This window comes from Echiichthys vipera (assembly GCF_963691815.1).
Source record: "Echiichthys vipera genome assembly, chromosome: 19".
NCBI lineage: Eukaryota > Metazoa > Chordata > Actinopteri > Perciformes > Trachinidae > Echiichthys > Echiichthys vipera.
This window is the reverse complement of record NC_139844.1, coordinates 16962754-16979794: the sequence shown is the minus strand read 5'-3', so window position 1 is coordinate 16979794 and position 17041 is coordinate 16962754. Positions and strand designations below refer to the sequence as shown.

Sequence of the window (17041 nt, the reverse complement as noted above, 5' to 3'; positions counted from 1 at the left end):
ACTGAGGCAATGACACTGAGTATTTTTATTTCTACATTGATTTTTGTCTTTTAGGTGAGAAGGAAATGCCACACAACTGGTCTTTGAGGCTTTCCTCTCTCTTCTTTTTCCTTATTTTAATCTGTTTACTGAATTTGTTTGATATACTGGAGTCTGCTTCATTGCAGCCAAAAGTGTACACACACACACACACACAGGTCCACTTCCACGGATGCCTGTGTTTATTCACTAAACAGCTTGGTCACATCTCTCAAGCAGAATAAAGATCTAGTCTGACTGTGTGGCTCTACTTTATTCAACACATTGCAGTCTGGAGTAACCTAAATCTACACTTTGCTTTACAAGACTTTGCTTTCACCCCCTACATGGTCACCCCAAGTTCTTTATCAGCCGCTATTTAAAGCTCGTCAGGGACTTGTAAAACATACTGTTTTGTTTGACTCTATTTCTAAATATTTAAAGGCCCCATATATATGTTGCCAACTGTATCAGATTGCATCATATCACATTGAACTGCACAGAATGGAAGTATTGTTCCCTGAATTGTATTGCAGCACATGTATTTAGATGCGTATTGGATCGTCTGAACCAGGAGATGAGCACATGAGACCATTCAATTTGCACACAAATGTTACTATCTATTTCCTTCTACTTCCCATTAAGAATATGAACCATTAAACTTCGCACTATTTTTCCTTGCTGTTTAAGATGGAAATATATTTATATCCAAATCCAATGAGTGAAAACAATTAGGTCAAGTCAACAAAAAGATCTTAATACAGTTAACAAATGTACAAATAATTCCCTACGCCCCAGAGTATGAAATGAAGAACAGAAAGAGGTTTTTAGAATGTTTTAATTATTTATAGCTAGTTCCTGTCCCTTAAAGTCATGGAAGTACCATCAGGAGTATTGGGACAGCAAAGGAATATTAAAAAAAAGTAAAGGAAGGATACAAAACTTTTTCCCCCAATAAATAATGTTTAACATTTCCTCTGTCTCTTGACAGTTGGGTTCTGACAAAATTAGATTGTAAAAACTTGTGCAGTTAATGGAATTTTACCTTATGTTGACACTTCCAATGTACAAAGAGTACAGTAATAATTCACAAAGGACAACATACAGTATGTAAACAGAGAGTCGAACATGACATGCATTCTGTTATTGCAGAAACATACCACCAAAAACAAGAACAGAGCACCGAGCAGAATACTTTAACCCCATTAAATAAACAATTAACATGAGTCATGTTAATTCTGTAACACTGTAATTGTTGCCATTAAAAAAATACTCTTAAACATTACCTATCACCACTTACCTACCATAAACATGCTACAACTCCATTTACATATAAACCCTTTCACCTATATACAGTAGATTATATTAACATATCTGTCTTTTTGTCAAGAAGACAAACATTTATGCAGGAGGGAAAACATAATTATATTTCATCCATCACCAACATTCTTAAAACCTACAAACATACATAATTTTATCTTTCCTATGTCTGATGGAAACACTTGTGCGTAAGGAAATGAAGACAAAAAAAAGTCACATCTTTCAGTTGAAGCCCTTTGTATTCGGGTAAACGACATCAAGGTCCTGTACCCACCCTTGGTTTTGGGCGTGAGAATAGACGGAGGCTTCTCTTGAAGAACAACATGAAGGGGTTTAGAACTTGAAGAGGTCGATAAAGTGCTGTGGAGAAATGGGCATGAGGCAGCTGTCTGGATCGTTTGCTGTGCATGGATGGCCACAGTCCTGGAAGACAGCCGACAGCCACAGTGTTAGAAAGATGGGAGAGCAAAGAAACCAGCTATGCTTAGTGTTCAGACACTGGGCGCAGCCAGTAGTTACCAAGAACATAAAAGGATTTTAGGGATGGATTTACAAATAACTGGTGCAACCTGATCCTGGACATTAGTACAAAGACATATTTGTGTTAAACTAAATTACACATTTACTCAACATTCAGAGGAATTTATTAACTTTAAGAATGCGGTTAGAGGCCATTAAAAAGTCAGCCGCACTGTTTACTAAACACACCTCGAGCAAAACATGATGACAGAGTGAAACAGAGACCAGCACAAGGCAAAGCTTAACACGTGCAAAAAGATAAGTTATAAATCAGACCATCTGGGGAAACATGAGACAAATTGTCAACAGACAAAGAACAAGGAGGCGTGATGGGACGGAAAGTACCTTGAATAACAAAGCCAGGTGGTGATCCTTAAGGAATCAGGGAGAAGGGGAACCAGGAGAGGAGCCGGGGAAGAAAGGGAGTCAAGCAAGGAGGGGGTAGCAAAGAGAGCAGAGGTTAAAAAGTATAGAGACCCAGTCAAGGAGGATAACAAGAATGTAAATAATCACAAACAGGGGGGAACAGATAGGCCTGCTATAGTAACAGCTGCATTTTTAATTCAAGTGCTGTAAGCCTGTGTAGATACAAATCTCCCCCTGAAGTTATTATCTCAAATGTGGTCTTGCACATGGTTTAAGGTCAGATCTCATGTGTCACTGGAGGCAAACAAGTAATGTACAACACATACTGTATGAGCTGTATGAACTGTATGAACCATTTCACAGAATCCATTGTAGTGATAAACAACAAGGACTCATTCATCTCTGTTGAACAATCAGAACATTGTTCTAAATGTTACTTTTTTTTTACACTGGCCTGAAGTTTTAACAGTAATCTGATCTGTAATTATTCAAATAAATATTTACTGTGTGAAAATGGGATTTCCGTTACTATTGAACACCTTTCTCACGGCATGCTAGAGACAGATATCAGTGGGAGAGCGGCTGTATGACTGGACCAAATAGTCTCTGAGACTTTCCCCTGAGTGTACCAAACAATAATGGATGTTTTGTCTATTTGGCCAAGAAAATACAACGTGCTCTGGGACAAACTTGATACTTGATTTGATAGACTCTCATGTCTGATCTACACGGAGTTTAAGAGGTGTCCGGTCTGTGAGAATCGCCTATTTGAATGGTGCAGGCTTCATTTACTGTACATACACTATGTTTCTACTAAGCTAGTATCCAAAAGCTAAATCAAAACCTGTATTGCACAACTGGTGATTTACTTGCAGTGTAATGAACAATAGTGGCTAGACATTTGCTACATGACACGAATGTGGTTGCAGGTGTGTTATCTTCTTGTTTACCTTCCAGAAGAGGATGCTACAGTGTTTGCAGAAGTGCAAGGTGTCACCGTACTGCTCCTCCATTGGATAATATTTCTTCAGGGTAAAGTACATCAGCTTCCAGTCCACATTATCACTCTTGGTTAGGACCAAATTCCTGCAGAACTGTGTGTGGATGGGCATAAAACAAAGGTCACAAAGTGTAATTAATTGAACACCAATCCTGATTGAGTGTTTATACGATATGTGTGAAACTGTGTGTGTGTGTGTGTGTGTGTGTGCTTGTAAGAAAGGGAGAGGCATAGACAGAGAGAACGAGAGACTGAGATAATATTGTGGCAATTCTGCCCTCTAGTGGTCAACTGGTGGTCTACTTAGTAGCATCTCCTTTGATGCTTCACCATGAACTACTATTGTGAGTTTTAAGCACACCCCGTTAAAAATCATAAAAAAAAGGAAGATACTCCTTGTCCAAGTCTGACTAAACTAAAAATGTTGTTCTTGCACCTGTTTGTTTGAGAAGTGGAAGTGGCAGAGTTTCTTCCACAGTATCCTATTCTCACTAAGGCTGTGCAGAGTGGGTGTGGCCTGCCCCAGGCTTATGACGTCATAGGCATCAGATAACTCGCAGAGGATCTTGTTCTGCAGGTGTAGCGGCAAGTCGTTGAATGACAAGCCGTTGCATATTTGCTGAGGAGAAGATTAAGAGGGAGACATTAAAATTCAGAACTGGACTGTACAGAACAATTCAAATATCGATGTGTCACCATTCGTTCAGAGTTGAGCCTTAAATTACCAAGTCCAACAGATTAGTCAATACTTATATTACCATATTTCATGTTCCTCACTCATTAAATTCAGCTTACAAGTGGGCGCAGCATGTCAAGTGAACAGTGGCGCCGTCCCAGCAGCAGCAGCTCAGAGGTCAGTAGATAAACTACTGCACTTGTTCTCTTATTAAAAGTCACATTTGCATACAGGCAGCTCAAATTGGAGGGCCAGAGTATGCTGAAGGAAGTTTTGGGATGGACTACAAACGATAGAATACAGACATGCAGACCCACGCATGTACACAGATAATCACCAGTACACTTTCTACCTTGGGGATCTGCAGGCTATTGAGCTGCTGCTTCCATTTGTGAATGGTCTCCAGTCGACACAACCAGATATTCACATTGCCCACAAGGACACACCTGCCAACATGGACAGTCAGACTGTGCAATGTGGAGCTCAGGTCCTGCAGCAAATCCTTGACAAGGCGTGGGTTGTAGTGGTCGTCTAGAACTAGTAGCAAAATTTTAAAAACAACAACAAAAAAGAGACAGAAAACATTACCAATATTACATTATGAAAATGCAAATCCTTACAAATGAATTGCTGTAAAGAACCCAGACTGACAAATACTTAAGTACTAGAAATTTAAACAGGCGCCGCGTCATTTTAAAATAGGTTTCACCATATACATGTGGCAGCCTAGATCTGTACTTTGCTCTACTAGGCAACACAAAATACTGATTTTGTGGTCAGGCATTCAAAGCAATAATCTGGGAAACAACATCTTCTGGTCGCTCAGAGCCTTACCATTTGTTAAAGAATGGTTATTTCTTTGAAAAATAAAGCTACTTTTACTAAAACACACCAAGAGCCTATTAAAGACTAGGGTGCTTACAAAATGTCTGTACAATATCTCCATCTCAGGTCTCCTTACCCTTTCGTACAATCTTCTCCAGTATATTGAAATAGTTTTTCTGTGCAGCTCCACTAAGAGAGGTCAGCTGAGACCTGGCTATTAGCTGGAAAAGCTATGGGAGAGAAAAACAGAACAAAATGGTTTGAGTATGAGTCGTACAACAGTTTCAAATAAATGTGCGATCATCATCACTCACTTTTGCAACATAGTTGAATCTTCTCAAGTCCTGAATGGCACTGGAAAAGTCTAGACGGTTAAGGGCTTCGCCAAGTGTGCAGTAGCCATGTCGCTGTGTTAACATGAAAGAATGACATATTTCAAATAAATTCTGCCGTTTCAATCAATATCAAATAACCCTTTCATGTGGAAATTTCTGGTAACTGCTGCAGCGCTTACTTCTTTCGTGCTCCCTTTCTGCACGTAAATCCATTTGTCTGTGAAAACAACTGGACAAGGAAAAAACAAACAACCACATTACTCATTAACGTTTAACATATAACATAATATACTGTGTATCAGGTGGACACAATATGATCTGTCCGATTCAATAGCTTTGCAGTAAATCTCTTACACAAGTATTTGCCTTGTATTATAAAATATGATTCTTGTGGATATATGTATATGAATAAATACATAATAGTTATTTTCTTTGTGCTGCACAAACATGTAGACTATAAATCAAATATAAACATTCCATAAACTGAAATGTGCACAATGACCGAGGAGACTCCAAGGAGACTGCGCACAGTGGTGTGAGGAGGAAATGGACAGACATCAAGCTGAAATGTCAAATGTGTTTTATGTCAAAGTGTGCTTGAGGCTGAGCTGAACAGGAGCAACTGGAGGTGTATACAGCCCTCAGCTCAAATGGCCAGTTGTTGACCTGCATACCATACTCACATCACGGCAACGTACTTCTTCTGTTGACACTACACAATTGGTGTCTTAAATAAGTTAATTATGATTCTCAATATTGTGTATTCTCTAATGCTGGCACAGAAGCAATTACATGTTTATGTTATGAATACATTTATGTTACATTTCTCTGGATTGATGTTAAACATGTAGCCTGTTTGACATGTTATGTGGGACTAAGATTAATTTACTAAAATTTAGGAGATTTTATTCTTTATTATGAGTAAATGATCAGAAGTCATGTTCTTATTTTAAATCAGCCCTTTTTTTATATATTAAGTTGTATATCCATAAATCCATATTTTTTTCTTTTCATTTTACTATATTCATATTCTATTAGAAAAATAAAGATTCTTTGAAATAACCTCAGGTCTCCAAATTACGTTTTGTCCGAAAACGCACGAGAAGTAACACAGGACATTGTGTTATATCACGCTCATAGACAGATCATCCATGCAGATCATAATTTGGAATAATGAGTATATTACTAAAGGAAATAAGTCCCTCTATTGTCAAAACCTAATGTGTGTCTGGAGGTATGTCTATGTGGGGGCAGAGTCCAGGGTGCGTGTGTGTGTGTGTGTGTGTGTGTGTGTGTGTGTGTGTGTGTGTGTGTGTGTGTGTGTGTGTGTGTGTGTGTGTATGTCACTGGAGCTGACTGATTGCTTGACGCATGCCACCTGTCTCTGACTGGGAAATTGTTTGCTTGATGCAGAGAGTGGAGAGGCAGGGTGCTCATATTTCTGTTGACCGCTAAAACTTCTTACCATCATATAGTCAATTGCTGCAAGTTTATCCTTAAACTGTATGTACAAAGTACTTTTCATTGATAGGATAAATAAACACCCACAAACTGCAGTGACAGCTTCAAGTTTCCTCTTTGGATAAAGCGCGTCGGACAGAACTCTGGGTTCCCCTCTCAGTGACTAATTTGGGTTTTGATAGTCACGATACACTACTAATGCATATTTCTCCACATTTTGAGAAAGAGAAAGTGTCCATTTATTAAGCGTATGTGTCCATTTTGAGTAACCTTTTGGAAAGATTTGGAAAATTTTCTTTTTGCTAAAACTACAGTTAGGTATCACTTTGATGAGAAAATTATTCTTGGCTCCTACTCTCACACTAATACATTTAACATAATTAATCTCTTCATATTACTAGGTACATTTATTTTACATAAAGTCAAAATGTCCGAGGCAACTGCTTCATTCCCATTATTTCTTATTTAAATTAAGTTTCTGTCATATGATCCAACAAAAAATATATATATATAATATAATCAGCTATTGAATATTATTCAAATTACATTTAGTGAACTTCTCTGCCATTATATATCGTGGAATGTCTGTCGCTTTGTTTTGTTTTTTGTTGCCACTGGGTTAAAGATTGTATCAACATTGTAGCATCACCGGAGACGGGATCATTTGGTCCAGAACATGAATATCTGCCAGAAACAAGCGTTCCTGGCTTTGTGCGCAGTGATTTGCAGCGACACAACAAAGAAGAGAAAGAAAAGAAAATGGGTGAAAGAATGGATTGGGATGCGCGTGCAGCAAGGATCGTTTCTGCAGAGACAGCCAGAGGTTAATAACGTCACGCCTTGCACTGAAAACGGACTGTGGTTCGACAAGGTAAATGAAGTACTGAAAAGCTTGCGTGTGTATATGCCATTCAGATAAAAATCATATTGCTTTGTGCCCACGTACACATGCAGATGCAGGGTGAGACTGGGTTCATGGAGCTGCTGCGGATGACAACAGAGAAGTTTGATTTGCTGCTGGGGAAGGTCAAGCACCTCATAACTAAGCAGAACACCAAGATGAGACTGGCGATATCCCCGAGAGAGCGTCTGTCTCTGACCCTGAGGTTTTTTGGCAACAGGTGAGTATGCAGATTCATACCAAAAGAACCCTGTGAAAGCTAAGTACAGGGTTTTCAATTTTTTGCATTTGCATTTATGCAAGTTTGAAAGTCACTCAATAAATAGTCAATGTGCACACCAGTTAGGTTAATTAATAATCATACTACCTAATTTATAATGCATATAAAGTTTAATTTACAGTACACCAAAACCCCCATCCACAGGAACAGTTTATTCCTGCAGGCTGTCACTATCATGAACAGTTAATATCCATAGTTTCAGGACGGGAACAATCCCCACACAGCCACCTATAACATGAATATTCCCATATTTAAAAGTTTATGTTTACCTCTTTTCATTCATTTCGTTTACATGCAGTTTAAAAAAAAAAGAAGTTCTCAAACACCAAGTAAACACCATAACCCCGGTAAAATCAGGGTTCTTAATAGACCTAGTGAACTCCTTCAGTGCCCCGATTATTTGTGCATGTAAACAACCTCCTCAGATTATTATCAGGTATCTCGTCTGCGCATGCTCCCCACTCCGCGACAATGGCTTTTGACCTGGAAATAAAATAAACCAGTAAGCAACGGCACTGAAAACAATGTGAAAAAAAACCCAATAATAATAGAGCGTTACCTTTAAACGGAGGAAGGACTTTGCAACAGCAAGTAACATTAATACAGAGAAAACCTGTTTCTTTCGTAAATCTGTCCAAAAGTCGTCCGTTTGAGATTTTGACAAAGGTGAACTGGAAAATAGCCGTATTCAGTACAGGTGTATGTTGGAAGAGCGCCACCTACTGTACTGGAGGTCAAGTTACTGCCTTCATTTTCCCATTCAACCCCCTTTCATGTATCAATTACATCCAGAACATTTACATATCCACATTCAGGAACATTCTCACCGGTGCTGCCCTGAACAATGCAGCAACCATCTCACAAAACATTACGAAATCTGCCATTACCTCCAACAAGCAGCTATTGCTGAAAGTGATGTATGTCATTTTGCAAGTTTGAGCCATACAGGGACAATATCACATAGATTTAGCTGTTGATAATTCTTTCTGTTTCTGTATATTTTTTTCTTTTTTTTTTAATCATGTAGGTGAATCATTCAAGTCCCTCAGGTTTTAGTACAGGATTGGGACCAGCACTATCTCAAAAACAGTTATGGAGACCTGTGTTGCTCTGTACCAGGTCATGAAAAATGACTTCCTGAAGGTAGGCTCTGGTGACCACCACACAAGGATACTGTAGACACAAAGATAACATGCTCTCTTAATAAATATGGTTAAGAATCCACATGCACAGTGTTGCAGAAATGTATTATTTTACCATCTGCTGCAACTCTAAGAAGCAGTGTACCAAATTAAGTTTAACATCAAACCTTAACTGCTCTTTTCTTTTGTTGCTAGACACCATCAACAGAGGTAGAATGGCAGACACTAGCCCAGGACTTTGAACTGAAATGGCGAGTTCCACATTGCCTCGGTGCCCTTGGTGGAAAACACATCAACGTAAAACCACCAGCAAAATGTTGCAGCCTCGACTGTTATCACGAAGGCAAGTTTTCTGTGGTAATAATGGCTGCTGTGGATGCAAACTATAAGTTCATCTATGCTTATGTGGGTCCCCAAGCTCGGGTCTCAGACGCTGAACTGTTCGCTGACTCTGACCTATGCAAAGCGATGGATCATGGCCTGCTGAACTCACCACCTCCTAAGGCTCTGCCTAACTCCAACATAACGATGCTGTACATGCTTGTGGGCGATGATGCATATCCCTTAAGGCCCTTTCTCCTGAAGCCTTATCCATTCAACCAGATGGATCTCAGCCAGAGAGTACTGAACTACCGTCTCTCTAGGGCACAGAGAGTGGTAGAAAACGCATTTGGCATTCTTGCCAACAGATTGAAGTTTTCAGGTCCACCATATGCTTGGATCCAGACAAGGTGGTTAAAATCCCCATGGCCTCCCTATGCATCCATAACTTCCTCCGTGAGCGCGGATCTGAGGCATATACACCACCAGCGTTTGCAGACTGGGAGAATGCTGACCATAGTATTGTTTATAGAGCCTGGAGGAAACAAGGGATGGGGGCTTTGCTGCCACTGGAGCGTAGAATGGAGTGTAACCCAACTGCTACCTTCTGCGTGATTACTTTGTCTCACCTGCTGGCTGCGTTTCGTGGCAGGAGGAACACATTTAGTACTGTTGGGAATTTGCAGCAGTTGTTAAATTTACAATTCAGGATTTTTCCTAGAAGTCTATAAGTGTTTTTATTTTATGGTGATAAATTACTATGTGAATAAAAAGTCTCCAATAAATCTCAGTGGAACAAGAGTTGGTGGTCCCTTCACTGCAATTATGCCCTTTTTCATTTGATTGTTTTTCTATGAATCTGTTGTCTGCTTACATGTAGAGCACTTTGAATTGCCTATGCATAAGAATTGTGCTCTATAAATAAACTTGACTTGATCCTCTCTTAATTTTTACTGCTTTTTGTTTTTTACAAAGGACCTTTAATTTTCATACTACAAACTCGTCATAAAGCCTCAGTAGTGATTATGTGTTGCTGAAACTCACACTGAGATTTGGTGTTATTGTTGTAGAAGTCCTTTTCCCTCTTTGTGGTGGCAAGCTCACACACGTCTCCAACAAACAGATTTTCTTTGTTGTCACTGCAGAGCCTGTTCGGACAGAGAAGGCATGGGAGGAATTTGTTAATAGCAGTGCCTGTGAGTGTGACCAGTGAGCTTGAAATACAATGTGCAAAGCACTGTGAAGAAGCCTTGAGCAAATCAGTGACTTTTACTGATGTCTTGTATACCACTTTATTGCAGTGGCATGATAGATCCTAGTTTAAGCTGTAGTATTTTGGAGTTAACGATACCAGCACAAAAGACACGAAAAAACCTTTATTAATTCTCTGAGTGAAAAGTAAAACTCTGAGCAGCAGGCCCTAGATATCTGCACTAGATTTCTGAATGAGTGGACATGTGAACAGTTTGTCTATCAACAAATAGTCACAGTCTATCTATTAATAGATATACATGTGCATATACCAATGTGAATGAATATATGAGTGATGATGATTCACAGTGTCTGTTATGATATAGGAAACAGCAGATGGCAGACATATATCAGAGTGAGATAAAATCATAGATGTAACTCAGACATCTTTTCTCAGAAAACAGGCAAAATATTTTGAGTCATCTATCTGATCTCTGTTATCTCTGGCAGCCATTCTGGGCCTGCTTGGATGATAAGTGGTCTTGTTATTACTGATAAGATAGATGTTAACATTTTGGCAGCTGACCTCTACTTGATATGTTGACATGGGAGGCTCGAATCGGCTCAAGTCCAACAGAAACCCAAATAAAATGATTAAATGATCATGTGGGAGCATGTTAACACACTGGAACTCACAGCTCAGGGCATTGGGTTGTGCTCCCTAACCACTTGGCTGTCAGGTCGCCCCAAATGTCTTAATTTCATGTTAACATTTGCTCTCAAATGTGTCACATCAGATAGATCTGTTAGTGTTTTACACACAATAACCTGTATTTGTAGTTTGTTCTCTTTATACTTGATTGCTACAACACAACTAACTGTAATGCTTGGTACCTTTCGCTTACTGGGTGTTTGTAATACATACGATTTGAATGAGCAGCGTCTTTCGATATTTCACCACCATGCTAAGAACTGAAAGATGCTTAAAGTACCTTTGAGAAGATACAAGGAGAGCAATATGCATCTTTGCAGGCTAGAATACTACTGTTGTGAAAACTTGCAATATTTTCTTCTGAAGCAAATAAAATGCAAGATACTAAAGACTCTGTAACTAGACATTCTCTAACAACCTTTAACAGATCAAAGGGCTGGAATGGACTGGTGTTGACTCTCCATGCATTGATAATTAATTGGCTGAAGTTGAGCACTCAACTGGCTACACTACCAACTCAGGGAGCACAATACAGTATGAGTCTGCTGATTGTACTGGTGAAATAGACCCATCAAAATATGTTTTTAGTGTTGGGACTGATATCACAATTATCCCTACTACACTTGACTTTTGAGGTCACAATTCAATTACAGTTTTGATTCAAACTCTTTTTTTCCAGCACTGACGGCAATGCTGCGATAAGAATGAGAAACAGTTTACGAGCTGCACCTGAATTCACCGTGAATTGAGTGGGATCTGAAAAGCACAATGAAGTGCCGTCTGCGTTTATCATTTGTTGTTTGTTTTTTACATAACTAACAGGGAAGGCGAAAATGTTGCCAAACCGGTGACTTCAGAGCAGCAGGGGGATTTTCCAGTTGTGTTGTTTCTCGAAACTGCAATTTCAGGTCAATTTTTTATTGTTGAATTTAGAGGATGACTCAGAAAATGGTTGCAACAAATACCAAACTGGGGTGTTTTGGGCCCTACAAGAGCTCTGTTTTGTTTTTGAGTTTTCAGATGCCGGAGAAAATAATAATTTCACCTCCAGCATAAGTGAAGGGATGGCTTTCTGAATGTGAAATCAACGGATCAGGGTGAATGGGCTCTACAGTAATCCCTCGTCTCTATCCATTTATCCAATTGCACAGGCGTACACACAAACACATATGCAAGCACAGTAATCTGTCACAGTGAATTACTTGTGAGCAATGCAATAGCTTGACTTTTTAATACAGGTTGCATGCGGAGCACAGGCCTTAAACAGAGCCAAAAAAAGACATCACACAGCAGCAGGAATGTTCGGAAGGATTTGTTTGGATGTTTAAACTATAATCTTAAAAACATTAGCTAAAGGGGTGAGGGTTATGTGGGAAGTTGGAAGTCAACATGAACGAGGCAAAACTTCTCTTACTTACTGTCTGTCTCAACGTTACACTAAACTACTTCTGTAACACAGTGTACCATGCTAGTGGGCATCATAATGCTCTTCTTTCTTTCTGGCCTTCATATGTTGGTCTGTCAAACGTACCTCTGTTGCATGAAGTCACTGACCTTTCTGAGGGAGGCTGCATTTGGAGAGCGGCCAATTTGATCGGATGATGTCATTAGCTCTGCCTTTTTGTGAAAAGACTGCTGACAAGCTAACGTGGCACTGTGAGGTACTGTCAGTTGGTTGATCATTAGAAGAGGCAACACTGACGTAAGGGAGATATCACCAACTGGTGCTGAGCTTCCACCCTTAACCCCATCAGCTCAGGCAAGACTCCACCGGCGTCCTGCTCACTGTTTAAGACAGAATTGCTCTTGAACTGGTTAGTGTATCTTGCTGAACGCTGCTACTCATACAGAAAGGTCTTACAACGCCCCTCCTTACACACATACACACAGACAGAGACACACCTACTTCAACAACAAATGCACAGTATGACTTTATAAACTTTAAGTCTTCTTCTTGTATGATAGCAGGTATTTTTAGTATTTCTTTTACAGGGCTGCAGACTGACTTTTTTCAATAGGAGCACTATGAGCCCCAACTGAAAATTTTAGGAGTGCAACCAGAAATTTTAGGGGCACACAGGGTAAATCAAAAATAGATGCAGAAATTACAATGTGCTGTTTCAAATTCAGTGTCACATTTTTATCGTGCTCCTTTGAAGATGCAAGATAGAAGGTAAACCGACAGAACCATCACTGTCATGACAGTAGCTAGAATATTTAAAAAAAATATATATACCATACATTCAGAATAAGGGTAGTGACAAGATGATACATGATATTGAGTCCACAAGACTCCACTATTTTAATATGTCAGTATTTTCTTTACAGGGGGTGGGTTGATTTTAGAAGAGTGTTGTGGTGGTGCTGCAGGTGCCTTTGCATAGTACTTGTGTTAGCCGTGGTGTAGTTGTGAGTGTTACTCACAGCGGTTAAGTCTTTAAATCGGATTTATTCTTATTGTGTAAGTGAAGAAACGCAATTTCCTCTAGGAAATAACACAGGACATTTCTCACTATTTTAACAATTAATTGATTAATTGAGAAAATAATGGGCAGATTAATTGATAATGGAAAATAATTATAAGTTGCAGCCCTAGTTATGACCTACCCAATTTGACACCTTCAGAAGTCTCATAAAACATATTTTGTAAACCAAATTTTCCAGGCAAACCTAAAGTCTACATTAAATATAATCCATCATAAATTTAAATGCAATAATTCCAACCAAATATATATATTTCAAACAGCCTTGAAAAACAAAAATGTGCAATACATCCATATTTGATGCTAACAAGAGACTTTGAGAGTCAGGTAAATGAAAGCAGCACAAAGTAATGTAACAAACTAATCATAAAACGAGTAAGCCTCACTGCACCACATAACCCCCAACACAAACTATAAGAAGAAGCAGCGGATAAATATATATAATAAGTGGGATGAATGAGAATAGGGTCTTCTTTTCTCTCACTTTATGTGACCACTTAATTGCCAGTTGGCATGTGTCAAAAACAGTACGTTTCCTGTAGATAACCAGGCAAACTCTTCTGCTGGGAGGCAACCCAGACTACCAAAAAAGACTGAAATAGGGAAACTTGTTTTTAATTCAGCTGCTTTCAACAAACAGTGGTCTTTGAAGACTTTCCGCCCGCTAAATGCCTCTGGCAGGTACTGTTTGACCCTGAAGTTATTCTTTTGTGCTGCTGTCAGAAAAACATGTATGTTAACATTCACCACACAATTTCAAGCAAAGCCCCTGTGGCAGGATTAATATATGGCAACAGTTGCAACGTTCAAAAGTAACTCCAGGAGACGGATGTTGAACAAGAAGAACAAGATGGACTTTCTATGCTGCTCTGGCACTTTGTAGGATTTCACAATGTGGTATTAATACTTTTATCTAATTTAAAAAAGGAGCCAAATACTACTTCCACCACTGGATCCCGAAGGGCATCTGAAAAAATACTTTATACACCAAATTACTATATAGGCTTACCCCTTACCTCTTATCACCAAAACACGAACAATTGCACAATACCTGGGAATCTTAAGTTTTAAAAAACGAAACATGAGCAGGTTGAGTCTGTGTTGCTGTTACAACAGGTTGAATATAACAACCAGGTTGCACGACTTTTTTTTAACGTGTGTTCATAAACAACAAGAATGTGTGTGTGTATTGGGGGAGGGGATAGTTTGCAGAAGAAGGTCAACTCAGTTCACACACACAAAAAAAACCCACCCAACCTCAATACTTTAGATTCTTATCCACATGAGCTAATAAATCATCAACGTGTGAACTCAGAAACATTCTTCTTCAGTGATGTTGTGACCTTCCATCTCAATTATGTTGTATATTTATCTTTTATTTGACAGGATACATTGACAGGTTGGTCTCATGTAAAATTAGTCTCTTGAGTAAACCCAACCCTGTACTCAACTCTGTCTGTTGCCATGATGAAGCCCCTTTGGCAACAACAGGCTGTAATTGTGAGATGCAAATCATCTCATCAAAGACTCTTTTATAGCCCTGATAAGAGTTGGCTGATGATTTTTCGTTCTGGTGCTGAGTAGCTATGGCTTCATCAGTGCAGTGTGTTTACCATTGTTATAATCTACTGACTCCCTGCCACATGGATAAAACACATAAACACAAACTGTAGTTCACATAAATACATCACCCACAGTAAAGAGCAACAATCCATGCTCAAAACAGAAAGTGTCTATTCTATATACTACCTCTGTTTCATGACATGACCAACGTCTCTACCTTCTTTTTCCTGACAGCTTTATACTATCCTTTGTTTAAATAGGGAAGGCCTCGCTATGAAATACTTTTGAGAGCCAACTCTGAATCTGATGGGCTTTGAAAAAAATATCATATGCACAGTAATTATGAATTGCTTAGTATTTAAGTTTTTAATTGATTTAAGTACTTATTACTAATGTAGAACAAGAAAAAATGCCCTGTGAATCTATGTTGCACAATAAAAGTTAACAAAAACTGTGCAATAAAAGAAAATCCCTACTTTGATGGCTATGCTACTGTAAGGAGCTGAACAATATGGTTGAAATCCATTTCATAATGTTATTAAGGTAGAATGCATATTAAATGATGTAATCAAATTGGTGTACAATGCATTTGTCTGTGTTTTACTGTTCAAGAATTTACTTTGGGATCTTATCTTAATTAAATCTGACAAAAACATTATGGTCATATCTTTGAGATACGATACCCCTAAAAGTCTACTATGCATGTGGCAAGTTTGTACTTGAGATCTAATTTTTTGATTTATTTTTTATTTTGTACAACACTGCCATTGGGAAGATATGATGGCAAATGTGAACATGATATGATCTTACTCTTTCAAGTCAATCTCTCTGTTGTTATCTTCCAACTCATGTCCATAGAATATAATCCTTTTCCAGCCATGCTCTGTCTTGGTCCAGCTCCATCCTGGAGACCTCCAGTCCTTGCCCAAGAAAGGCATTTTAGCTGGAGGGGGGAGACTGTGAGCAGAGAGAAAACCTGGAGGATTAACAAGATGCAGGATTTATCTCTGTGGGGTCGACAGACGCAAATCAAGGCCATAATAAGCCACTAAATAGGCTACCTAATTGAGAAATGTAGACACTCCAATTCAAGAAGAATGATCCAAAGTGATTCTGAGAATAATTAATTAACCAGGTTCAATCTGTCCTTCAGGTCACATTTACACAATTGATCCCAGAAATATAAGCGAAGAAAATGAGCAACACCTTTATCTGAGTTTTTTAAAATGGCACCAGCTGAAACTATATATTGGGCATTTCAAAAATAATACTTCAAAACGCATAAATTCACAGTTTCAAAAAGAAATTTCAATGCTTTCAATATAGTGCTGAATTAGAGATCCAGTAAGGTAATTAGTATGACCTGTTTTTTACTGCCACAGTTTCTGGCTGCAGTCTATTATTACATGTTCAGTTTACTGTCTGACAACTGCCAAATAAACAGGAGGTTCATCAGATTTGAGCATGTTATCGCGATATCACAGACACACTGAGCTTTAATAACACGCCTGACTATGCGCCTGACAATGAATGTAACGCATTTTATGTGAGTATTTGGCAAAAAATAACAACGTTAGCTAACTGTCCGAGTCATTTTAACGCTTAACGGTTACAAAAAATGAAGACAAGCCAACTGTCAGTCGTTTCAACGCGTTTAGTCAACGACAGGGACAAAATACAGACTCTCAACTACACTATGACAGAGTTGGACGTTTTTACAAAACGGCGGAACAAACCTTAAGAAACTCCTTTGTTGTGTTGTGTTGTGTCTCGTCCGTCACTGATTCTGCTTCTTGTCTCCTCTCTGCCTGCCGTGCTGCAAATATTGACGGAAGTAAACACAGTGCGGACTACGGAATTCGTTCACGCCCCCCTGATGCTCTCTGATTGGACAACGCGTCTGTATTCATTTTGTTGCTACCCAGAAT

The 17041-nt window shown here is 38.9% G+C and overlaps 1 protein-coding gene across 3 annotated transcripts; it reads right to left on the bottom strand.

Moving 5' to 3' along the window:
- Positions 1-912: 912 nt before the first annotated feature.
- Positions 913-16929, bottom strand: fbxo25 (F-box protein 25). 3 transcript variants are annotated; one of them, XM_083934242.1, is made up of 11 exons: positions 16850-16929; positions 15924-16089; positions 10209-10312; positions 5239-5288; positions 5039-5131; positions 4861-4954; positions 4252-4436; positions 3660-3842; positions 3174-3317; positions 2203-2229; positions 913-1761 (listed from the first exon to the last, which is right to left on the bottom strand). In XM_083934242.1, exons 2-11 carry the CDS (start codon positions 16049-16051, stop codon positions 1672-1674), a joined length of 1098 nt encoding a protein of 365 aa, XP_083790368.1. In that variant the 5' UTR covers positions 16052-16089; positions 16850-16929; the 3' UTR covers positions 913-1671. The 3 variants fall into 3 exon arrangements, with proteins under 3 accessions (XP_083790368.1, XP_083790369.1, XP_083790370.1); XM_083934243.1 differs by having other exon boundaries at positions 15924-16070; positions 16850-16927; XM_083934244.1 differs by lacking the exon at positions 2203-2229.
- Between the last annotated feature and the right edge of the window lie 112 nt (positions 16930-17041).